The 25,618-nt window shown below is 47.1% G+C and overlaps 1 protein-coding gene across 2 annotated transcripts in view; it reads right to left on the minus strand.

Annotated features, from left to right (window-relative positions):
- The window catches only part of Tuft1 (tuftelin 1), a 42,998-nt gene continuing 17,380 nt past the window's right edge, over positions 1-25,618 (minus strand). For both annotated transcript variants that reach the window (XM_052731486.1, XM_052731487.1), the window contains 11 exons: positions 24,083-24,184; positions 19,986-20,072; positions 19,227-19,316; positions 17,276-17,341; positions 12,515-12,628; positions 8,261-8,389; positions 7,646-7,740; positions 3,983-4,088; positions 3,190-3,273; positions 2,044-2,144; positions 1-1,489 (listed from right to left, as the gene is read on the minus strand). In XM_052731486.1, the coding sequence (XP_052587446.1) occupies positions 1,426-1,489; positions 2,044-2,144; positions 3,190-3,273; positions 3,983-4,088; positions 7,646-7,740; positions 8,261-8,389; positions 12,515-12,628; positions 17,276-17,341; positions 19,227-19,316; positions 19,986-20,072; positions 24,083-24,184 (1,038 nt within the window). In that variant the 3' untranslated portion in view covers positions 1-1,425. The remainder of the gene's footprint in view (positions 1,490-2,043; positions 2,145-3,189; positions 3,274-3,982; positions 4,089-7,645; positions 7,741-8,260; positions 8,390-12,514; positions 12,629-17,275; positions 17,342-19,226; positions 19,317-19,985; positions 20,073-24,082; positions 24,185-25,618) is intronic.

Consider the following 25,618-nt stretch of genomic DNA (forward strand, 5'->3'; position numbering starts at 1 on the left):
GACATAATAGCATAATTTATTAAAGTTACTATACAACAACTGTGTCACAGACAGGAATAGAATGTGAAGGGGCACAGGGATCATGTTCAACGCCCTCATTCTGTAGAGACTGAAGTCTCAGGATACTGTACAGACAAAGCCAGGCCCTGGGCCTAGTCCTGACACACAGAAACACAAAGACTTGAGGCTTCTGGTTGTGAGCTAAGTAGATTTAAGACTAAAGCTGTTCCTGGGGTCCCACATTCAGGTGCTTGAATACTCTTGAGGCTGCTAGAGCACACTGTAGGAGACACTTGGAGCTGCAGGGTCATCCGGGGCTGGTAGAGATTGTTATGGGGTGGAAGGGTTCTCGGAGGTTAGTAAAACCCACCCCTGCCCCAAAACAATCCTGACTGCCCTTTTCCCCAGACAGCACACACTTGGGGACAGACGCTAGCCTCCTGAGTTATAGACTGACTCGGGAGGAAGAGATAAAAAGCAGTAGCTAGAGGGAAGGCCTGGGGAGCCAACCAGAATACTCCCCTACATCCAGGTAAGCCTGAACACCTCAGCAGAAGACTGCAGGACACCGGTACTAAATCACCTATGAGATATAAGCAAAACCAGCAATAACTTAGCAAAATAAATACAGTGATGGTTTTGCTGGGACTGATGAGGAAACAGTTCTTAGCTCTGGGTCAGGAAGACTGAGGTGTGCCTTCCAGGACACCACAGGGGAAAACCCGAAGACAGGGAGCTTCCACAGCGCCAGAGAAGTTCCATGAACTATTCACGGCCCTAGAGAATCTTCCTGCTTAAAAACTGCTTCCTGCTAAAACCTGCTCCCTGAATGTACATTCCTTTGTCTCCAGAAAGGCAAGGCTATCTAGTTTAGGTTCCCTGGTGAAGACCAGGCCTGGCCAGCAAGCCCCCACTGACTGTCTGTGGGAGGCCCTGGACAGCATGGCACAAGGGTGGAGCCAAGCAGAAAAACAAACAGTTTGTTGCTAAGAACTGAGCTGTGTTTGCAGAAGGAACTCCATTCCCTCAGGACGCGCTCCAATCACTGTCCTTCCAGCTTTTGGGGGCCGAGACAAATTTTGTCACTTCTCTGGACTTGATGAGGGCCTGGCTTTGAGGCAGCTAGACTCCAGTGGACACAGCAGGAAAGCTCTTGTTACACAGAAAAACAGTAACTGGGAAGAAGGATATCGTCCTGTTCCTGCTGGCAGGAGAATGTCTTCCCTAGGCCTGTAGTGTCCCGAGGAGACAGACGCTTCTGCTCCATCTGCCAGCAAGCAGAGGATAAGAGCCTGGGGCATGAGCCCAAGACCTGGGGCCACCAGGGTGCGGCGGGAAGTCAGAGTCAGTATCAAGAGCCTACAGGGGTGGTGGGCTTCTCTGCAGGTCTGAACGACAGCAACGGCACCATCCATCTACTGCAGCTCAGGTTTCCACCACTCGGATGAGAGGCATGGGCTTCGGGCTGGGGGGCTTGGATATCCTGACACTGGAGAAAAAGGAGTAAACGCTGAGGGCTGCGCTACTGCATCCACTCCACAGAGCCTCCCTGCCACAGTGCCTCTGGAACACTACACTTCAGGGCTGACTCATCTCCTGAGTTCTATTGAAACAGTGGTTTCCAGGCCCATGGAGGGGAAGCTGCGGCGTGATATAGTTATCTGGTGGCAAGGGTGAAGATGGGGTGGTTAAACAACTGAGAAGTGGATACAGCCGAGATGCCCGATTTTCCTCCCGGATTTGGGGCCTTTTTGTGAATCTCTTAGAAACAAAAAAGCTTCCTCTAGAAATATGCAAATATATGCACAAATTTGCAACATGCAAATACTATAAATACATTTTACATGCAATTTCAGGGGTTCATATACTTCCAGAAGCCATGCATGGTCCTCCTAGGCTAGCAAGTAGCCTATTGAAGGAACTCAGATTGGAGACTGAGGCAGAAAGCTGGGTTTCAGTCTTCCTGGCCTCAGCACTGGAGGCTTTACAAAGTTCCTGCGCTCTCTCCTGTCCTGCCTGGGCCCCCTCTCTGCACGTACTCACCTGCCCAGGTTCTCTGTCTTGGCTCGGGTCTGCGTGCTGAAGTTTCCATGACTGACCTGCTTCTCTATCAGATGCTCCATGCGGTCATGCATCTCCAGGTTCTGAAAGGCCAGCACAGGGTTACAGTGGGTCTCTCTGGCTTGCCACATGCCCCATTCGACTCGCATTGATGCTCCTGTTCACTCCCTCTTCACCAGCACACCACCAGCCAGGGGTGTCCTCTCCCTTCGTCTTCATCGCAACATACCACTCTCTGCCTCTGGTACTTGCTCCTCAGTAACTCGGCAACACTAGTCACTTCTAGCTCCTCCTCTGTTTCCTGTATAGCTTCGGTCTTCAGTTGAAAGAGTCATATGCCTCTATCAACAGGCTGGTTTTTAAAGCATTTGGAGTTTCTCTGTTGTTTCCACTTCTGCTTTTTATTTCTATGTATGTCTGTGTGAGCGTAGGCCACATGCACACAAGTAGGTGCCTTCCAAGTCTAGAAGAAAGTGCCAGATGCCCAGGAGCTGGACATACAGGTGGTTGTGGGCGGCCAGATGTGGGTGCTGGGAACTGAACTCAAGTCCTCTGGAAGAGCAGCAAGCTCTTAACCGCTGAGCCATCTCTCCAGTCCATACAATTTTGTTTTTGTTTTGTTTTTCCCCAACATATTTTATCTTAACTCTAGACCATACTTTCTCTAAATATCCTGTCTCCCATCTGTCTCCCCTATTACAGGGATCTTAACACAGTGGATTGCAAAGTGATCTGAAGGTGGTCAACAGACAGGAAGGGCTCTGCAGCAAAGTAGAAAGTAGACTAGGAAGTCACCTTGATAGCTGATTGAACCCATCAGCAGAGCTGTGAGGAATGCCAACTACAGAATGTGCCCTCTTCCTTCAAAGCCTGGCTCCACTGTCAGCAAAGCCACATGCCCAAGATATACCATGGTAGGTGGCTTGCATCATGATGCTCTGCCCTCTCTGGCAGGGACAGGTCTTACCATTGTCAGCTGCTCCTTGGAAACTCTCAATTCAACTGACCATGGAGCAACACCCCCAGACACCCAGTTCTAAGCAGCTGCTGGACAGGACCAAGCCCCCTCCCTGTGCCCAGGCTTCTCAAGAACCCAGTTCCCTGTTGGGGGCTGTCCCATACACAAACCTCAGCCTCCAGATAGGCAATTTTCTCCTTGAGCTCTTGAATGGTGGCATCCTTGGACTGGATCACAGCTTTTGAATTCTGGAGCTGCGAAGACGTAAGAAACATGGAGTCCATCTTGCAAAGACTCAGTCCACACTCACCAAACCCCTCCCTGACTGCAGGAAAGCCAGCAGAGTCGAAAAGAGAGCTTGCTCTTCTCACATGTTCATTGATGTTTCTATAAAACCTTTCTTTTCATCACTAATGAAGCCAGCAGCAGGGATGGCAGAGTAAGAGGAAGCGCCATCCTTAACTCCAAAGTGCACAGGAGACCATGCAAAACCTAGTCCTTTGGGTTCTGCAAAGTGTAAATTATTTATTCATTCGTCTAGGAAACACTGAGTGCTTACCATACCATAGCTACTGTTCTAGACAATGAGAAATGGCAGTTAACAAAACGCATGCAAAGGGAGCTGGCCCGAAGACAGGAAATGATCCCTCTGGGTTCGGGGAGGACCTTAGGGTCTCAAAACAGTTTTGCAGCTGGGCCTATCCCAAACACACTACCCTGAAGCTCAGGCGGAAGAATTAGGCAGGAGATCTGCGGGAGATAACTGGGTTTATTGTGACTCCATTACTCATTTACCAAAAAGACTTAAGAGTGAAGTGAGACCAGCCTCTTCTCTTTTCCAATGGGAAAACAATGTCAGGGAAGGACAGAGGAAGAGCAACACCTGAACTCCATGTGTGGAATAAGTAACAAAAGCACAGGCTTGGGGTGAACACAGGGCAGGTAAAACAGGACCCCCTTTACCTGCTCTATCATCTGCCGAACTTTCCGCTGCTGGCTCTTCAGCATGTCATCCAAGTGGTGGATCTTCTCCCGAAACCCAGCCACTTCCTTTTCCAGAGCAGCAGCCCTGGGAACAAAGACCAGGAGGCTGAGGGGAAGTCACACTTGCCACCAAGTGTGAGTCCCTCCCCTAGAGAACAAGTGTAGAGATGTAGAGCTGTCTAGTCCAAATGACGAGGGGCAGCGAAAGTCATTCGCATGCCACTAGGGGGCAGGGTGTTTCGTTTCGGCTTCTGTGGGGGAGGACCACAATCACACTAAGCAGCCTAAAACCTACCAGGCTAGCTCTGAACTCACAGGTATTGTCTTGCCTCAGCCTCCCAAGTTGCTAGGATCGCAGGCACGCCCCATCATGCCTTGCCAGGGGCAGGCTGTTTGTTTGTTTGTTTTTTAACTTTATTATTAAACCTTTTCAATATTAAAGCCAGGAGAAAGTTGGCTGCCTTGCATGTTGTAAGTTTCTGATTATGCCAAAGATTTAAGTAGGAACTTGGATTATTCTAAGCAAACAAAGCCAAGATCCTCAATAAGAAATATTTTTTCTGTTTTTAATTCTTTTATTTTAAATTATTTTAATGATTTATTTTTTTATTCTATGTGCATTAGTGTTTTACCTGCATGTATGTCTGTTGGACCCCCTGGAACTGGACTTACAGACAGGTGTGAGTCAGTGGGAATGGAACTCATGTTCTCTGGAAGAGCAGCCAGTGCTCTTAACCCCTGAGCCATCTCTCCAGCTCCTCTGTCATTAATTCTTTTTTTTTTTTTTTTTTTTTTTGGTTTTTCAAGACAAGGAACTCGCTCTGTAGACCAGGCTGGCCTTGAACTCACAGAGATCTACCTGCCTCTGCCTCCTGAGTGCTGGGATTAAAGATGTGCACCACCTCCGCCAGTTCCTCAAACCCTTATAAATGTCCAATCACAGGAGTGATGGGGACATGTTTTCTTATATAGTATTTGGTCTTGTGTTTCCAGCTCCTGACAAGATGTTTAGAATCTCCAAAAATGCTAAAAGTGTCTTAAGTACACTTAGAAAGTGAATATTGGCTGGGTTTGTAGATAGTTGCAGGATGGAGCTAGTTAAAACTTCAGCCCCTCTCCAACCTCTGGGGGGAGAGACCGACCATGCCTGCACACTGGACAAGTGTTTAAAGACCTCTGGGTCCAGAAATGCACAGGCTTGTTAAGAGGACAGCATACACCAACTTCCTGGGGACAGCAGCGCTGCACTCTGGACCTCTCCCCATATGCCACTTCATCTGCTGTTCACCTGAATCCTTTAAGAACCTAATAACATTGTTTCATCAGTCCCCTGAGTCACTACAACAAATTCCTGACCTGAGGAAGCAAGAATCCCACCCCCATGCATGCATTTTGTAGGTAAATGGAAAGGTATATGGGTAGCCTTGAGCATACTAATTTTGACTGTCAGCTAAATGGGGGTGGAACTGAACCCTTGACACATGGGGCCTGCATTAACTCTGGGTACTCTCAGACTTGAATTAATTGTGGGACCCAGAATCAATGTCAAGAGAGAAGTAGAAAGTTGCTTGATGTCACAACGCTGTGAGCAGAGTTTTCCTTGGTCAGTCACTTCTGAGAATGCCCAGAGGATCCTGAAGTGCCAGGATACTGGTTACCCCCAGTTCTGCCTAAAGACAAGTGCATGCTGCTAGAAAGTGGGTAGTACTCAAGGTGAGGTGGCCACAGTGAGCCTGCGCCCCACATCCTTCCTGAACTTCAAACATTCTAAATCCCACTCTCAGTTCTCCACACGAGGGTATGCAGCTGTCAAACACCATTCCAGAGCATTAATTTGGGTTTTTCTCACCCTTTGTTTTTCTTGTTCTTCTCTTAGTCTGCCCGTGTATGTCCCACACAGAGGAAGAAGAGGTTCTGAACACAGCTATCTCTCAACACCCAAGGGGGAATGATTTACAGAAACCCCACCCCATGTGCTTCCGGCCCTCCTCAGTATTTGCGTGTGTCCTCGGCATGTACATCTTCCCTTACACTTCCTAGGTTATTTAGGACACCTAATACACAAATGCCACAAAATAACTGTTCATTGTTTGGGGGGCCAATGGCAACCATGTAGCATATTATGCCATGTTTGGTTGATGTCCTAGGAGGCTTGCTCTTTTCTGACGGGAGATAGAGCAGGAGTTGGATGTGGAGGAAAGGAGAAGTGGGGAGAGAGACAGGGGGTGGGTGGTTGGCAGTCAGGATGTAATATATGTGAGAATAATTTAAAAAAAAAAAGAAAAAAAAGATTTCTGATAGAAAAAAGACTGACGTAGAATATAGCAAAAAAAGAGACTGTAGAGATTCAGTAAAGAGACAATTTCCCTTTTTTTTTTTTTTCTTTGAGACAGGGTCACACTATGTAGCTAGCCCTTGGTGGCCTAGATCTTGCTATGTAGACCAGGTTGGCCTCAAACTCATAGCAATCCACCTGCATCTACCTCCTGGGTACCAGGATGAAAGGCATGAGCCCCTACTGCCAGCTTCAACTGTTCTTCTAAAGTTACTCTGCGCAAAGTCAAACCAGAAACGGCGTCAACAAAAAGATGCCCGCACTTCCCGTGCCAGGAAGGGGCTTCAACAAAAAGATGCCCGCACTTCCCGTGCCAGGAAGGTCAAGCCTGGGTTGTTTGAAGTAGAGAAAACACCCGTTTTCAGCCAGAGGGGCTGTGACTGCTGATCTTGGCCCTTCAGGTACTGTCTACTGAATTTGACTTATACAATGGTGATCAGACTGACTACGGCCTACAGAGATTTAACTGTTTGTTTGTTTGTTATTCATTTATTTTTTGAGCCAAATCTTGTTACATTGCCCAGGCTGGCCTGGATCTCATGGTCCTTCTGTCTGTGGCTCCTGCGTACCTGGGATAATAGGCACAGACTATCACTACTGCACCCAGAGAGCGCTTAGTTATTTAGAGACAGAATTTCATCCTGTAGCACAAGCTGGCCTTGAACTCAAAGCAATCCTCCTGCCTCAGACTTCCAAGTGCTTAGGATTATAGGCATGTGCCACCATGCCCTGCCAACATCTTATTCGGTCCTGAAGACTCAGGAGGCAGTCTTTGCTCTGTGGGTCCCACTGATCTGGGACCTCTGATCCCCTCTCCTCAGAGAAAGTTTTTCACATTTTCTTGGAGGCAGAAGACTCAGTAATCCCCCCACAGGCCTCCGAGGGCAGCAGCAGGTGGTCCTCGGTTTCTATCTGAACTGCTTAGAGCAACAGGAAGTGTTCATGAAGCTATCGTCCTGTCCCGTCACATGACCTTCAGGAACTTGCAGTGTTTCTGCAGTGGCATGCCCACCGAAAGCTCCTGTGGTGAGAGCCGTAACAGCCAGAGCTTCTTCGGCTCTGCCTGACCTTAGCTCCGAAACCGTAAAATCCTTTCCTTTAGGCTACTGCCCCCATGTTAAGTGAGCTCCTGAAGAAGATGGCCTTCCGAAGAGCATCTGCCTGGGTGGGGCTCCACCCTGTGTGAGCACACTGAGTTGGAACTGGAAGATCTGACCTCAGCGCCAGCTTCCTTCCAGTCCTGGCAGCAGGCCTCACCTCCCGCCCTCTTTCTTACACCCAACTTTACAGGGAACAAGGGCCCTTACTTTTCTCTTTGTGCTTGGCAGTCAGCGTTCTTGATCCGAAGCTCCTCTAGGGCCATCTCCCCTTCCCTGACTTTCAACTGTAAGGCTTGATGCTCCTGGGTGAGACAAAAAACAAAAAAAAAGGCATGTAGCAGGAACAGACGTCAACAGAGTCTGTGCTTGGGGTGAAATGGGTACCTGAACAGGGACTTGGCTGCTACTGGGTCTGGGACTGTTGCCAAAGAGGAGCAGGCCAGGCTGGTTTGATGGGCGCCCTCCCCTGTCAGGGACAGCCTTTCCCACTTTCAGCACACAGAAACTTCCCAGCCTCACCCAGCTGCTGGCAGGAGAACCAGGCCCTATGTTGTGCAAACCCACCTGCCAGCCCTGGTCAACCAGGTAGATGACTGGCTGCTAAGAGTCTTCCGAAACCCAAAAGGGGCATCTGCACAAGAACAGGTCTGAGGTGGGAATAGTTCCGCCTGTAGTGGAAGGAGGTGGAGGCCAGATGTCCGACCTCCATTCCTAAAGTGCTGGAAGGTATCAGAAGGGATGTGCATGGCTCCCGGGAGGGAAAGGAGCCTCGGTCCCTTCCTGCCCCAGGGCTGGACACTGAAGCCAGAATAGCACCATTACCGTCTCCATCCCCAGCAAGCGCCTCTGTAGCTCCCCGACTTCTGCCGACTTCTGCTCCACTCTGTCCTCCTCTCTCTGAAGGGCCACATTACTCTGTTCTGCTTCTCGTTGATACTGGTTGAGTGTAACCTATGACGTGTGTTCAACGGTGGAAGGAAAAAAGGCAAACATAGATAAGCCTTAGAAAGAGAACCTGGGATGGCTTCAGAGCCATGATGGGACAAAGGTGGGGACTAACTGGCCCCTCACAGACTAACTCCATCTCCAAGGTTAACTGGCACAACAGTTCATCAAGATCCCCTGGCCAACATCTTCAACACCTCCATGACCCTCCAGTGCTGACCAAGCTTAACCCAGTGTTGTGGCTTTCCTGCTAATCAGAAGTAAATGGCCCAGGAGACGCACTCCCAGCCTGCCATTTCCCCACCAAGGCCAACACAGGCCTGCACCAGGTGCTGCAGCACACAGGTTCTGTCCTTCGGCAGATGAGAAAGCACTTCGGAAGGAACAACAGAATTCTCGAATGTTAGAATGAGAAAATAAAGAACTGGCCTTGTTTCCTCTTCCTACATCTCACCAACTCCTGCTTGATATCCCTCTGAACATCCTTCTAGCCTGAGCAGGTTCTTTTCAGGTTCTGTGTGCCCCTGAGCACAGTGCAAGTTCCTGCCACACAGGCCTGGGGTCCTTCCACACTTCCAAAGAGCCGCAGGCTTCCTCGCGTGCAGTAACTGCTTGACAGGTTGGGGTGGAGCTGCTGTTCATTTAGTCCAATACTCTCCCTGTCACAAATCAAGCTAGTGGCAGGGCCCATGCTACCACCAAGAACCTCACCATCCATTTCTCTGCTTCCCACTCACCCCAGACACCACATCATTTGGTAAAAGAGAATCCAGATAAGCTCTGGAAGGCCTGGGTGAATCAGGGAAGAGAAAGCCCAATGCAGAGAGTATGTGATAGGACCTGTCTACATAACACACCTGCCCTAGCCAAGCAAATTCACTGCAAATCCCTCCTGACAGCAGGCAGCCATTAGAACAGGAATCCATGCTTTTTTTTTTTTCTTTTTAAAGATTTATTTATTTACTATGTATATAGTGTTCTGCCTGCACACCAGGAGAGGGCACCAGATCTCATTATACATGATTGTGAGCCACCATGTGGGTGGTGGGAATTGAACTCAGGACCTATTAAGAACAGCCAGTGCTCTTAACCTCTGAGCCATCTCTCCAGGCCCAGGAGTCAATGCTTAATGACAGGTAATACTTATGATAATTATCAATCTTGCCCTCTATACCTCCAGGTTCAGAAAAGCAGACTAGACAAATCTTAAGGTTAAGAAACACCCTCAATCATGTGTATTAGCCTAAAACAGGCCAGCTTCTTGGGCAGGAGCTTAGAAAAGGGGTTCTTATCTCAGTACATAAACACCATGCTCAGGCTGACGTGTGCCCGAGCACAGAGTTAACAGAGCCATGATCCTAATCTCCAATGTCTATCACAGAATCACAAAGATGCACAAAAACAAACCTACAAAAACCAACAGGCCTAAATAAAAATAAAAAAAAATTAAAAAAAAACCCAGACTCGTTTTCTGAATCTGTCCCAGCAGCTCAGCCCGCCCTGTCACATAGGAAGGAACCAGACCTAAGAGGCACCTGGTGCAGATGGGTAAAGAACAGCCCCACTATCCCAACTGCCTTGTGCCTGCAGCTTAAGTTCAGGTTCCTTAGGAGCAGCAGGCCCCACCACAGGCAGTCAGAAATGACAAGCATGTTTGGAATGCCACAACTTCTCAAGGCCTTCCAAGACCTAAAACTGCTCAGGGCTACGGCTTCAGACCCCTCTCCTTGTATTTCTTCCAGAGAATAGAGGAAATAGATGGTCATCAAACGTATACAAATAACCAGACTGTCTAAACTATGTCACAGGAAAGAGACTGGGAACTCCATTAACCAAATGGCTGCTTTGCTCACAAACTGGTCTAAAAATTGTCCCAAGTCAAACTATGCATAACAGGGAAGTCTGCTAAGAAACCCAGCACTGCAAAAAACAAAGTCTGTATCCTCTTCTAAACCCACCCAAAGCAAGTGCTCACACACAGCCTCACACGGGCATTCGTGAATCCTTCCAACAGAACCTGAAATCAGCTCTAAGAAAGGCTTCATCGTGGCTCAGTTCCCTTAACCCCGAAGCAGTCTGTCATTCTCAGTGTTCTTCCTCTTCATTCTCAATCCTCCTCTCAAAAATCTCCGTGTTTAGGGTCAGTGGATGGCTCACAGGTAAAGGTGCTTGCCAGCAAGCCTGGAGACCGGAGTTTGATGCAGGGAGCCATATAGTGGGAGGAAAGGACCAACTCCAGCAAAGAGAAACCCAACCTCCACACATGCACCGTGACAACCTCCCACCCACAACGGGAAAAACAAAACAAAACTCTTTTCTAGTTCCATGAAAAAGTTCAGGCTGGCCCTCTTCCTTCCACAAGCTCCCAGTGTGCCTGTGACGAATATAATCCTATCATATTTTATTTGTGTGTGAACAATAACAAGTAACAGAAGGCTAACTACACAGTATAGACAGGAAACTGCCCAGTGCACATCATTTTATACCCAAAGAGTTTTTCCACAGTGAACCGAAGACCTTGAACACTCTTAATAGAAAGGAGCTTTTCCTGTTTATAGATTTTGTGTTTTATTCATTTATTTTAAAAGATTTATTTACTTTGTATACAGTGTTCTGTCTGCATGTATGCCTGCAGGCCAGAAGAGGGCGCCAGATCTCATTACAGATGGTTGTGAGCCACCATGTGGTTGCTGGGAATTGAACTCAGGACCTCTGGAAGAGCAGTCAGTGCTCTTAACCTCTGAGCCGTCTCCCCAGCCCCTTGTTTTTTATTTTTTAACCCTCTAAAACAATATAGACTATTGGGGGTGGGAGTGGGCTGGTGAGATGGCTCAGCAGGGTAAATGTAGTTCAATCTCCAGGACCCACAAGGTGGCAAGAGAGAACTGACTCCTGTAAGCTGTTCTCTGACCTCCATGGCAGTCAAGTGTCCTCTACCCACTGCACAAATGACTGACTGACTGACTGAATGAATGAATGAATGAATGGATGGATGAATAAATAAATAAATAGGCATAATTTTTTTCAAAATCAACTAAAGAGCCAGAAATGTAGTTCACTGATAGTGTGCCTGCCTAGTGTGCGTTCAATCTCCAGGACCACAGTAGATGGATGGATGGATGGATGGATGGATGGATGGATGGATGGATGGATAGAGGGAGAGAGAGAGAGAGAGAGAGAGAGAGAGAGAGAGAGAGAGAGAGAGAGAGAGAGAGAGAGAACAATCCAGCATTTGGGAAGGTAGAGAATCAGAAATTTTTCAAAGCCAACTTTGGCTACTTGAGACCTTGTCTCAAAAACAACAGGGGTTGGAGACAGCTCAGTGGATTAGAGGGCTTGTGGCCCTTCCGGAGGACCCAGGCATTTGATTCCCATCACCCACCTGGCAGCTCACAACCATCTAGAACTCCAGTTCTGGGGATCTAATGCTCTCGCTTCTGACCTCCTTAGGCACCAAGCATGCATGTGATACACATACATGTAGACAAAACAGCCATACACATAAAATAAATAAAATCTAAGAAAAAAATCAACCGTAACAATAACAAAGGTGACAAAGCACTGTATGTCCACCAGCATAGTTAGTTGACAACACAGATTTATTCACTCACTCTGTCTACATTTATGAACGACCTACCTTATGCCATGTATTATACCAGGCACTTGGGTTATGTGAACGTGATAGCAACAGTCCCTGCCTACAAGGAGCCTCGGTCTCTGTGATTCTTAATAGGGTACACACAGCAAAGACTTATGAATTATCTGTGGTCCCAGACCAGGACTACTACTCAACTTCAGTAGAGCAGAAAATCAACATCCAACCTTCAGGGGCTAGCCATGTAGCCTAGAGGTAGAGCAATGCCTAACACGCACAAGGGAGACTCAGTCCTCAGCACTGCAGGGAAGGAAAAGACAAGACCTGACCTTGGAACTGCAGCCAGAACTGGACAGCAAACACTTTAACATCAGGGAAAGCGGAGGCAGACAGGAGGTGTGCAAGGCTTCAAAGCATTGCATTTCTTGTTGGCTACCATCCACCCAGACAACACGAAGTCCATGCTGAGAAAGTCACTGGCACTTCACCCAGGAGCCAATCCTTAGGGCCCCTTCTCTCCAGATCCCAGATCTTACCTCAAAAGCCACACGGTCTGACTGGTGTCGCCGCTCAGCCTCCTGTAGCTTGGCAAGCAATTCCTGCACCATCTTCTTCAAGCTCTCAACATCTTCACTCATGTAGCTGTCAGCCTAGAAGAGGAGCAGAGAACGGAAAGGAATATTGCCACATCTGTGACCTGGTAAGAGAAGGCTGCCTCCCTGCCCAACGCTGCGATTTGCACAGCCTGTGCGGACCACCCTCACAAAAGAATTAGCATCACAGCAGGGTACACAAAAACATTCTCCCTTAATCCCTAAGGGACTTGGCCAGTCTCAAATCACTCAACGATTTAGGACACAGTAACTTTGAAACACACCAAGGGAATGGTTTCTTTTAAAAGACTTAAATTTTTTACATTTATTTTGTGTGTTGGGGTGGTGTTGTTGTGCCACTTCACACATATGGAGGTCGGAAGACCACCCGTTGGAGGTGGTTCCCTCCTTCCATTCTGTGGGTCTCAGAGACTTCAGGACAAACCCAAACTTGGCCACAGTTAGTGTTACCTGATCATCTCGCTGGCTCAGTAGAAAGACTTCTGGGGGTGGGGGGCCGCAGTGTGTGCTGTCTTTATGGACATGCTCTGCCTTCCTCCAGATAAGAATGCTTTATTGTTGTTGTTCTGACAAGGTCTCATTCTGTAGCCCAGGTTGATCTGGAACTCACTATATATAGTTCCAGTCTGACCTCAAATTTGTAGCAATCCGGCCTTGGCCTTCCTCGGCTAGGATTAAAGGTATGAACTACCAGTCCCAGGTTCAGAGGAGAGCTCTCCGAGAACAATGACCTTGCTCCCTTTTGGACTAGGCTCCCATCACATGGAGGGCGGGCAGCCCCGAAGCCCAAAGGCACATCTTTCGCTGTTTTCACGACTCACACCAAGATCAGCAACGAAAAGGGCTGTTGGCTGGATAGACAGGTTTAGAGCAAAAGCAGGAGGCACATGGATCTGATGTGAGGAAGAAAAGGGCGTCTCACTAGGTGAATGCTAGCTGTCCCTCCCAGACACACCCAACCGTGGGCTGGTGGTAAGGCTGAGCGGGCGGGCGTGCAGGGTCTCGCTCTCACTTCAGCTGCAAAGGCATGCACACTGCGTAACTCCGAGCGTCTGACGCATGCTCCCAGTCTTGCACAGTGGGAAGCAGCAAACCCTTCACCCAGCACAGAACTCGACATTCCCAGCCTTTGCATTCCTCCTAGCTCCCGTGGGCTCCATTTCTAAATTCGTGAAATGGGGAAGACTCCTCACCACGCCTTGCCTCGCAGGCTGTCTCCAAAGTTGGGAAGGCAATTGTCTGGTGGGGCTCGGAGCTTATAAGAATATAGTCAGACACTGCCAGGTGTTACTATAATTTATTACCAATAACTTATTTGCCAAACACGGTGCTCCGTGGAAAAGGAACAATCCAAGCTGCACCATGTAGATGGAATCACACTTGAAATTTTGACATTAATGGAGTCACTCTGTCAGTTCCTCTCTAGCCTCACTCAAGCACCCAGGCCAAGTGCAAACACTACAGCAGGCTCCTGGAATGTATCCCCGACACACTTATTTCAACTGTCTTCTCATAAGACCCTTCTAATGACATGGAGATTTTTTTTTAATTAATTAAAATGTCAGAGGTTCAGCTCTGTAGCAGACTGCTTGCTTAACATGTGCTTAGAGTTTAATTCCCAGCACTAGAGAGATTTTATCATGTAATGCAATATAAAACAACAATAAAAGGCAGTTATAAAACTACTTGTGAGAGGGACAAATAACAAATGAGGCTTCAAGCTGACATCGATCCTCCTGCCTCAGTCCTGAGATCCTCCTGCCCATGTCCTGAGATTGCAGGCATGTGCCATCATTCATGGCTTAACAGACCAGACTTTCATTCAGTAACACAAATAGACTCTAAAAATGTTATTTTGAGCAAAATGACTTAAAAGATTTAAGTTCATATAAACTGAAATCACTTTACAGTGATTTTATTTAAAGTCATATATTAAGTATTTTATTAAGTTAGTGGGAAAAGAAGAAAAAACAGTACAATCAGTGATAGGCCTTGCTGGACCCATGATATGCTGTGACTCAACTCTATACATGAAGGCCAAAAAACCCAACCCAAAGAACTGTCCTTGGGGCTGGGTGTGCACTTTAGTGGTAGAGGCTGTAACTGTTGAAGAGACCCAGGTCCAGTCCTCAGCACCAAACAGACAGAAGCCCTTAAAAACAAAACAAACAAAAGGCACCCACCAAAGAAACTGGAGGCAAACAAAGAAATGTAGTGTGGGGTGCAATCTCAAAACTGTGACTAAGTATCTGCACGGATGAAAAGGCAGAGGAAACATCACCCAAGTGTAACTCTTGTCCCTCTGGAGATGAGACGGGACAGAGAGACAGGAAAAGTGAGGGGTTATGGGGAAAGAAAGAAACCTGCATTCTGGAACCTGGTTGGGAGACAAAACTAAAGAGCACCCATACAGCCAAGACACACTGCTCAGTTTCCTAAGAGAGAGTTAAACAAGGGAACTAAAAATAACAAATGAGCTAAGCTTATTTTGGACCAAAATGTTGTAAACATTACCATAGTATCACTCCTCTCTCATCCCAAACACCCAGACAATATACCTCATAAATCGCCTTACAGGGTGATGAGATACAGGCTCAGTGGATAAAGGGGAGGCTACCAAGTCTCACGACCGGAGCTTGATTCCTGGAACCCACGTGGTGGAAGGAGAGAACCATCTCCCTCAAGCTGTCTTCTGACCTTCACACACATTTGGGGGCATTCACATGTACATGTACACACACACTCAAGTGCACACACACAATAAATAAATAGATGTGAAAAACTATGTTTTAAACCACCTGACAATTTCATTTACAAAAAGAAATTCTTTTAAGACTAGAAATCAGCTCATTTTTTTACTCAATTTTTAAACTTAAAACTTAAGTTTTGCTTAGTCTTCAAATCGTGTTGTAAATGATGTCCTCTGGGCAACGTAATCTAGAAAGCCACAATATCACAAACCGCCACTGTAAAGACAGCCTCTCTGGCGAAGCCCGGGTGCCGTCATTTTCCTAAGCCTCCAGCTCAACCTCTCTGGTGCCCCACACTGACATCTGGAACATGTACTGTCCCTTATCTTTACTAACAAACTGCCAGCTCTGCTTCACTCTGACTCATCCTGGAATTATCTGCAGTGTAGTCAAGAATCTGACTCTTCCTCCTCAGTTTCAATCCCTAAGGGAAGGTGAAATCCTCAGGATGCTTACAAGCTACTGCTGCCACTGATGCAGAGATTAAAACTGTTTAAATTTTTCTTTTACTTTTGTTTCTGAATTTCTAAGATTTTCTACAGTTAGTATATTTTATGGTGGTAGTTTGAATGTAATTGACCCCCATAAGCTCTTAGGGAGTGGCACTATTAGGAAGTGTGGCTTTGTTGGAGTGGGTGTGGCCTTGTTGGAGGAAGTGTATTATTTGGGGGCGGGCTTTGAGGTCTCATATATGCCCAAGCCACGCCCAGTACCTCAGTCCACTGTCCACTCCCTGCTGCCTTCTGATCAGGATGTAGCCAGCACCATGTCTGCCTGAACGCCATGATGATAATGGGCTGAACCTCTGAAACTGTAAGCAAGTCACCTCAATTAACTGTTTTCCTTGTAACAGTTGCTGTGGTCACGGTGTCTCTTCACAGCAATAGAGACCCTAACTAAGACATTTATTCTTTAATCACACAAGGTAACAAGCATCTTTTTGTTTTTCAAAGCACAGCAACTGAGGAAAATGAAGCCTTATGGACTAACATGGAAAGACTTAAATGAAGCCGGGCAGTGGTGGCGCACGCCTTTAATCCCATCACACTTAGGAGGCAGAGGCAGGAGGATCTCTGTGAGTTCAAGGCCAGCCTGGTCTCCAGAGCGAGTTTCAGGACAGCCAGGGATACACAGAGAAACCCTGTCTCAAAAAACAAAAAACACAAACAACAACAACAACAAAAAAAACTTAACTAAAAATCAGAGGCTGGGAAAGTGCCTCAGGAGTAAGAGCACTTGCACAGCATGCCAGAGGGAAAGCGTGCAAGGAATAATGTGCTTAACATGATCCTGGATTTGAGAAATAGACGGACATATGTTTACTTAACGTATGTACATATTGTGCATGTATTTAAATGAGTGTCTGTGCATAGAAATAATGGTACTCAACTTTAAATAAATATTAGACTCACTTAAGCAGAGCTTTAAAAAACTACGGTGCTGGCAATACAGAGATGGCCCAGGGGTTAAGATATCTTCCTGCTCTTGCAGAGGATCCAAGTTCAGTTCCCAGCACTCACGTGATGGCTCAAAACGGTAACATTAGGTTCAGGGGACCCAACAGCCGCTTCTGCCCTCCGTAGGTAGGGACCAGGCACACACGTGGTACACATACACACGTCCTGGCAAAACACTCATGAACATTTAAGAACAGTTACTCTACATGTCTGAGGATGGGACCCAGGCACCACATCCTTTAAAGCTCGCCAGTAAGGCTCGTCCAAGGGGCAGCCAAGCAGAGACCTCCTTGAGGAGGACCCACCCACTTCAGTCGGCCCACAGGGGCTACTTTGTGAGCTTGGGGAATTTCCACTTTTTCTGTCTCTGTTGTTGGATTTTTATACCAAGTAAGTATGAGATGGGATGGCCAGGGAGCGGGGATGCTGCCTGCCGGTTTAGCTCGGCTGACCATGGTCTCTCCCCTGTCACCTACCTCAGGTGGGCTGCTGTAGAAGGTCATGGGGCCCTGACTAAAGCCATTCGGGTTTTCTAGCACCGCCTGTGTAAAGAAAAATAAAGTCAGGGTTTAAAAACAATTTAACCAACCAAGCAAACAATTCTGATGCAGTGCCAAACCCGACAGAGCAGTGAGATGGTTCGGAGGCACTTGCCACCAAACCCGACAACCTGAGTTCAATCCCCAGAACCCGCTTGGCAGAGGAGAGAACTGACTCCAGCAAGCTGTCCCCTGACAGCCACATGTGTGTCATGGCATGAGTGCATGAATGCACACACTTAACACGGGTGCGTGCTCACATGCAAAATAAATGTAAAACCATTTTTTTAAATCTTTTATGGAAAGAGATAAGGAAAAGGGAGGAAGAAAAGAAGTCGGAAAAGGCAGAGAAGAAAGGAACAAGAGAGGAGAGATTTCCAGAGCTCCATGAGAAAGCAGAAAGCAGAGGGTAGCAAGATGGCCTTGAAAGGGAACTACAACCCGTGGGGTGGAGGAAACAGACCTCAGGCTAACGCCTGCAGCGGACTGGAAAACCTGTGAGGCACATCCCTCCCAGGAATACAAGCCACTGCTCGCCATAAATACTGCGCTTTCCTTTTGGTGGGGATCCTGACAGGTTTTGACAACGCAATGAAGAGAGGAAAAAGCTTTTGCTACAATTCTGTCTGACCCAAAGCCAGACCGTTCATCGTGTGACTGCTCATTTGTGCCAACAAGGGGCCTGGGCTTTGTGGCCTGACTCTGACGACGCACTTGACAAGGTGCCTCCCACCAGCCGGGTGTGACATCAGACCTCGGTAGTGCTTTCAGGCAAAGGGAAGTAAACTTGGAAACATCTAGCACACGAAACCCAGTCAAGACAAGGAGGAACTCTTCTGGTACCAGCTGCTAGGCCATTATTCCCTTCAGAACAGGGAGGGGGCTGCTGGAGAAAGACCATCTGACTCAAACCAAAAGGCAAACCAAGGAGACAGAATTCAGGTCTCAGGAGCCTGAATGAGAAGTCAAGAAGAGCTTGCTCTGCTTCTGAGGACATTCCTGCCCTGGAACTTTGAAAAGGCTGGGCAGCAGAATCCCATACTACCTCCCAAAGAAGATTTATATAGTGTCTGCTCCTACACTGCTGATGCCTCTGCATCCTACATCTAGGTCAGGCTAAGGACACAGGGACAGGATGATGAACCTCTAACCTCATGGAGTTTCCCAGCCCAGGGCTGAGATAACTGCATACACAGATAATGGACTGGACCGACGGCAGCAATTACAGAGGGCTTGGCCGTGATTCCCAGGACCCACATGGCAGCTCAGAACTACCTATAACTTCAGTTCAAAGGATCTGATTCCCTTGGCCTCCTAGGACACTGGGCACATTGCATGGTACATATACGCACAGACAGGCAAACACCCATACACATAAAATAAAATAATAAATCTAAGCTGGGTGTGGCAGCACACATCTTTAATCCCAGCACTTGGGAGGCAGAGGCAGGTAGATCTCTGAGAGTTCCAGGCCATCCAGGTCTACAGAGTGAATTCTAGGATAGCTAGGGCTACATAAAGACCTTGTCTCAAAAAAAAAAAAATAATAATAATAATAAAATAAATAAACACACAAACAATAAATCTTTATTTAAAAAAAAAGACTTCTGGGGTTGGGTATTTAGCTCAGTGGTAGAGCGCTTGCCTAGCAAGCACAAGACCCTGGGTTTGGTCCCCAGCTCCGGGAAAAAAAAAAAAAAAAAGACTTCCATTTCTACTTAGGCTCACCCAAGTTCGGCAAGATCAACTTACGAGAAGTTTGGATGCACAGGTGATCGTCCAAGGCTACGTGTATTGGGAACCCTATTTCTGTGAGTTCTCAGGAAGACAGATCCCCTCTGTGCTCTCCCGTGGCCATGGCTTGAGAGTCAGCACCATTCCAAAGTACCTGTATCTCCTGCCGCTGCAGAGGATCTCCTGGATTCCTGTCGAGCTTGCTACTTATATCCTCCCGGAGCTTCTGCAGGCAGTTCCTGGCCTGGTAAAAAGAGGGCCAAGACACTTCAGACTCAGGGCAGGGAAAGCAGACCTTTGGGTCATCCCCAATGCATACTACTTTCAGTCTGACATTGTGCTACACAGTGGCTGCAGATGGAGGAATCGTACTTGGGTGGGGTGACAGCCCCAGTCTCTCCTGGACAAGCAACAAGATAAATTAATCCCCTCCCTTGGCAGCGCTGACATGCTAGCTGAAAAAGACACGTGGCACAAAAGACAAATAAGATGTGTGGTACGGACTCGGTGGTAGGTGCTAAGGAGAAGCAGAAGCCAGGCAGGGGCTGGGAAACACTGGGGGAGGTGGTGGACCACACAGACCAAACAGCCCATAGAGCTGGCCAGGTGCAGGATACCTGATCATCTGTGGATTAGTGGATTAGATCCAAAAGGTCAAAAATGCTATTTGGAAACAGAGGCAGGAATTGGTCTGCGTAAAGAGTCCCAGGACAACCAGGGCTCCAAAGAGAGATCCTGTTGCAAAAAACAAGTAACAAATAAAAATAAATAAATACTACTTGACACATAGGAGGCCATGGGGTGCTTCAGTGACATAAATGGGGCAGAAGAAAAAACTACCAGAACCCGTAAAAGGAGCCCCAGAAACGTGAGGTTCGGAATCGAGGAGTTCCCTCCAAGGAAGGGTCCACACCTCCTGGATGTACTGGACCTCACTCTTCAGCTGGTTGATGCTCTTCTCATGGATCCTCTTGTCTCCAGACCTCCCTTTCAAGTACACCTGCAATAAGGACGGCACTGTTAAGAAACACACAGCCCCATACCCAGGAGGAAGGAATATACTGTTACCACCAGTTTACTCGGGGACAGTGTGTTGATTCAGCTCAGCAGACTTAAAAATGGATTCCTACCACTCAGTGTAGGCAGTGCTGGGGACCAAATTCAGGTCTTCATGCATGCTAGACACGTACTGTCAACTGAGCTACAGCCCAGCCCCCAAACGCCTATTTAGTCTACTCCTCCTAGAAATGTATCCTAACAACAAATTCAGCTGTGGTGATACTGTGTTCCCAATATACTGTGCACCCTAAACTCATCTGGGGTCAGAGGACAGAACAGCCACTAGACATAGAGGCCCGAAAATGGTGGCACACACGCCTTTAATCCTAGCATTCTGAAGGCAGAGATCCATCTGGATCTCTCTCTGTGAGTTCAAAGCTACATTGGAAACAGCCAGGCATGGTGACTCACGCCTTTAATCCCAGGAAGTAATGGCAGGAAGCAGAAAGGTATATAAGGCGTGAGGACCAGGAACTAGGGCCTGATTAAGCTTTTAGGCTTTTGAGCAGCACAGTTCAGTTGAGATTCATTCTGGATGAGGACACAGAGGCTTCCAGTTTGAGAAAACGAGATCAGCAGAGGAATTGGTGAGGCGAGGTTAGCTGTGGCTGGTTCTGTTTCTCTAATCTCAGCCTTCACCCCAATACCTGGCTCTGGGTTTGTTTTTATTAATAGGACCTTTCAAGATTCGTGCTACATTCAGCTAAACAATACACAGCCATACTGGCACACTCAACCACAGCATGTAAGTTGATGGAAAAGTGGCCGGAAGGATGCACTCTGAGCCAGTCATGGAGTTCCCACGGGAAGAGGTCTGGAGGAGCCTTTTCCAGCCGAGGAACCGGCTCTGACTGGTGGAATACATACACTTCAGGGACGCCTATGTTCAGTCAAGTGTTAGACATGGTTGCAAAAGAATGAAAATAGACCAAAAATCCAACGATGGATAATTAATTCAATAAATTATAGTGTTTAGTGGAATATTATGCAGCTAGTAAAATGCCAGATACTTAGAGACACGGAAGATGTTACAGGAAGATGTTACAATGTGTCATTCAGTGTTGGCGGAGGAGATGAAACAGAGCGTACTAACACAATTCCATTTGCTCTTTTTAAAAAGTACATATGTCTGTATGTCTAGGAGGATATACAGTAAGGTGCTTACAATGGTTACCCTGCTAGATTATGGGGTAGCTTTGCCTCCTTCAAGAGGCATGCAATTATTCTGAGTAAGGAAAATAGAGTAATTAAAGGCATCCAGTTTGGAAAGAAGAAGTAAAACAATGCCTATTTGCAGATGACAAGATGACATATCCTTGCACAGAGAATGGCCTAAGAAACCCCGCAGAACGACAGATGGAGAGTGACAAGGCTGAAGGATGTCACTCCATGTACAAACTGGTTGTCTTCCTACAGCCTAGCAATTAGCAATCCAAAGATGAAACCTCATTGACAGGAGCTGGGGAGACGATGGCTCAATGATTAAAACACTTCTCTGCAATCAGGGCCTAGAGTTTAGATTCTAGCACCAAAGTAACAAGCTGGCTTCCCCACAAGTGCCTGTGACCCCAGCTTCAAGTGTGGCAGAGATGGGAAGATCTCCCGGGATTGGGGGCTTCCAGTCCAGCTGAGAAAGGACAGGCCTTAGGTTTAGGGAGAGATCTCTGCCTCAACAGAAAAGGCAGACAGTGAGAGAAGACACCCAAAGGCATCTTCTGGCCTTTACACATGTGCCCAGTACACAGGCACTCGTACCCGCCCCCGCCCCCCACATGTACACACAAATAAATAAATAAAAGAATAAACAAAATTCCATTTGCAGCTGGCTGTGGTAACACACTTGTAATCCTAGCACTTGAGAAGCTGAGGCAGGAGTTCCAGGCTAGTCTGAACTACAAAGTGAAATCCCATCTTAAAAATAATAACAGAGGTCCTGCAGCCACCAGGCAGCAGGAAGCCACCCAAGCGAGGCACGCTGATGTGAGTGGCATGTGTAACCACCAGAGATCATGTTGAGGCTTGAAGTCCCTGCAGTCGCTGAGGGCCATGAGTGGGTCAGTGGTCCTGAGAAGGCCAAGGGTCGTGTTTACCACTGATACTCATGTGATGCCTGTGGTCTGGGCTGCCTCGGGAAGCCATGTTAATGTCTGTGGGTGAGGGAGGGCCGGCCCCAACCCTTGCTGGCCCACCGACTGCCATGCAGGTGGTCGTGTGGACATGGTCACCACTATGGACACTGTTCTGGGCACTGCTCAGCTCTCCTCAGCTCATGGCTTCTGGCGCAAATGTAGGCGGAGAAAGACTCATCCTCCCTTGGATGCTAGGACTTTGACTATGCTCCAGTGAATATACAGACAACAAAAATGGACTTGTTTTTGTTTTGTTTTATTTTAGGGGGGTCACGGGGGAAGGGGAGGTGGACATGGGAAGACTAGGAGGTGAGCACAATCGGGGAGCATGATATGAGATTCCCAAATAATCAATAAAAAAATAAAATAAATGAAGTGCTGTTACTTTAAGGAAATAATAATAATAATAATAATAATAATAATAATAATAATAATAGATTCCAAGCCAGGCATACTAGTGCACACCTTTAATCCCAGCACTCGGGAAGCAAAGGCAATAAAATAAAGAATTGAGATCAACCTGGGTTACAACCAAGTTCCAAGCTAGCCTGCCCCATAATGTAAGACCTTACTTATCTCAAAAAGTAGCAAAATAAGGGACTGGAGAGATGGATCAATAACTGATAATAGGCTTGATTCCCAGCATGGCAACTCAAAACCATCTGTAGCTCCAGTTCTAGGGGATCCCGGTGCTCTCTTCTGATCTACGTGGGCATCAGGTACCCACATGGTATACAGACATAAATGTGAGCAAAACACTCACGCACATAGAATAAAACAAATAAATTCAAAATAAGTATTTTTAAATAGCAAAATAAATTCAAGTTTTCTATTTTAAAATTTACAAACTAGTTACTGTAAAAAAAAATTAAAGAAAACCTTAAAAAATTAACTTCATGGTTAACCCTGTCTTTCTTTACAGGTAGACTCAGTCTGCAATCCTTCCAACAGATTCAACACATTCATACTGAAACTCTAGCTGGCTTCTTTGCAGAAACTGGTAAACTGAACCTAAAATTCATAAAGAAATGTAAGGAGGGGCTGGAGAGCTGGCTCAGTGGTTAAGAGCACTGGTTGTTCTTCCAGAGGACCAGGGTTCAATTCCCAGCACCCACGTGGCAGCTCACAATGGTCTTTAACTCCATTTCCAGAGAATTTGACACCTTCATACCAATGCACAAAAAAATAAAGTTTAAAAAAAAAAGCCAATAAAGGGGGGGAAAAAAGAGAGAGAGACAGGAAGTAGAAGGGAGTGGCTTAGAAAGATTCACGGGCCCTTTTGGATCAGGGAAGGAGAGAGAGAGAGGAGGTTACTAGTTGCTTCTCCGCTGCTTTGCTACCAATCAGTATTTTATCCTGATATTTAACTCCCAAGTTTTTATTAATAATAGAATATAAGTAAACACGTCAGGAGACTGTGCACATGAGTGCAGTTGACTGGGGAGGCCAGAAGAGGGCATCAGATTCCCTGGTGCTGGAGTTACAGGCAGTTTTGTGCTACTTGACACGGGTGCTGGGAACCCAAGTCAGGTCCTCTAAAGAGCAGTAAGCACTCTTAACCACAGAGTCAACTCCCCAGCTCTTCTAAAGTTATTTTTTAAAAAGAAAGAAAACTGTTCATGCCCATGCCTGGGGCCAGGCTCTGCCAAAGTTGCTCACTGCAGGCTGGACTCCGGGTGTTAGAACCCCTGTAGGAGATGACCAGGAGCTAGCATCTTCCTAATGGCTCCAGTCGGTGTATGAGCTGTCAATCAGCAGCTCCCTTCATGCACCTGCAGGGTGGGGAAAGCAGAAAGAAAAAGGGAGAGTGGACTAAGCTCACCTTAATGATCTCTTCGTGCCCATCATGGGACTCCACCAGTTCTGAAGCCAGAGAATGACCAGAGGAGCGATCAGACACCATGGCATAAGTCTTCCTGCCAGCCTGCCAGAGAGACAGAGAGAAGTGACTCAGAAACCACACCGCAACCAGGACCTCCTGCCCTCGACCCACACAGAGACTGACTCTGATTTCTTTGCCCCCCAAGAGCAGCCAGACAGCAACAAGGACACAGGGCAGGGAATGTTAGTAGAAAACTTGGGTTAGCTTTCATTTTAGTGGGAGTCTCCCACTTCCCAAAGCATGAAGCTGAGCTAGCTGGGTGTGTCGGAAGGGAGATGCTCTCAGGCTTGCAGCAACAGACGTGGCTCCAAGCAACACTAGGGTGAAGGGTCAGTAGCAAGAAAGAACTGGCTGAGAGAAGACCTTGCCCCGGCAGACACCGTTGATACCTTCTGGGCTATGTGCTCAAGCTCATCTCCTGTCAGCTCACTCTGGAGGGTCAGCCTGAGAATGTCCACGCTGCCCTAATAATGACAACAACAGTGACAGTGACCCCTTACCTTTCAAGCCTACAAACACAACCAGCTAAGGTGTACTCTCTGGCAGGCCTTGTTCATCACCAATTCAGGATAGCCTCGAACTGCTGATTTTCCTGTCCCCACTTCCCCTGTGCTGAGATTACAGGTGTACACCAATGCACTCAGCTCTTGAAGCCAGACTCTCTACCTCTGACAACCAGCCAGGAAGGTTTTGAAGCCTAGGATATCCTTCTGGAGCCAAACAATAAGTAAGACCCTGAATCCCAAGTTGGGAATGGACACACACACACACACACACACACACACACACACACACACACACACACCTTAGGCAAGGTCTCACTATGTGTAGCCTTGGCTGTCCTCAAATTCACTATTTAGAGCAGACTGTCCTTGAACTCACAGAGGTCTACCTAATTCCACCTTATTTCATGAGACAAAGTTAACTCACTGAACCTGGAGCTCACCAATATGGCTAGGTTGGAAAGTCAGCAAAACACCCCCAAATCCTCCTGTCTCCATCCTCTAGCTCTGAGATTACAGTCTGGTTGTTTAAAAAGGATTTATTTCTTTTTATTTTATGTGTATAAGATATACACATGTGCCAAAGCTACACAGAGAAACCCTGTCTCGAAAAAAAAAAAAAAAAGATATACACATGTGCATCATGTGGGTGCAATGCCCTTGGAGGCCAGAAGAGGGCATCAGCTCCCCTGGAACCGGAGATACAGACAGTTGTGAGTCACCATGTGGTTGCTGGGAACCAAACCCAGGTCCTATGCAAGAGCAACCAGTGCTCTTAAATTCTGAGCATCTCTCCAGCCTTCCTGCTCGTTCTCACCACAAAAATGATAATTGTGTGAGGCAATGCATTTGCTGATTAGCTAGATTGCATCATTCCACCCTATACACATACTTCAAATATAAATACAATTTTATCTGTCCTTTAAAAAAAAAGGTATGTCAGGTGTAGCCTAGAACTTGTTTTGCAGACCAA

The sequence above is a fragment of the Peromyscus californicus genome, unplaced genomic scaffold (assembly GCF_007827085.1).
Source record: "Peromyscus californicus insignis strain IS unplaced genomic scaffold, ASM782708v3 Scaffold_9__1_contigs__length_137607984, whole genome shotgun sequence".
NCBI classification, from domain to species: Eukaryota; Metazoa; Chordata; class Mammalia; order Rodentia; family Cricetidae; genus Peromyscus; species Peromyscus californicus.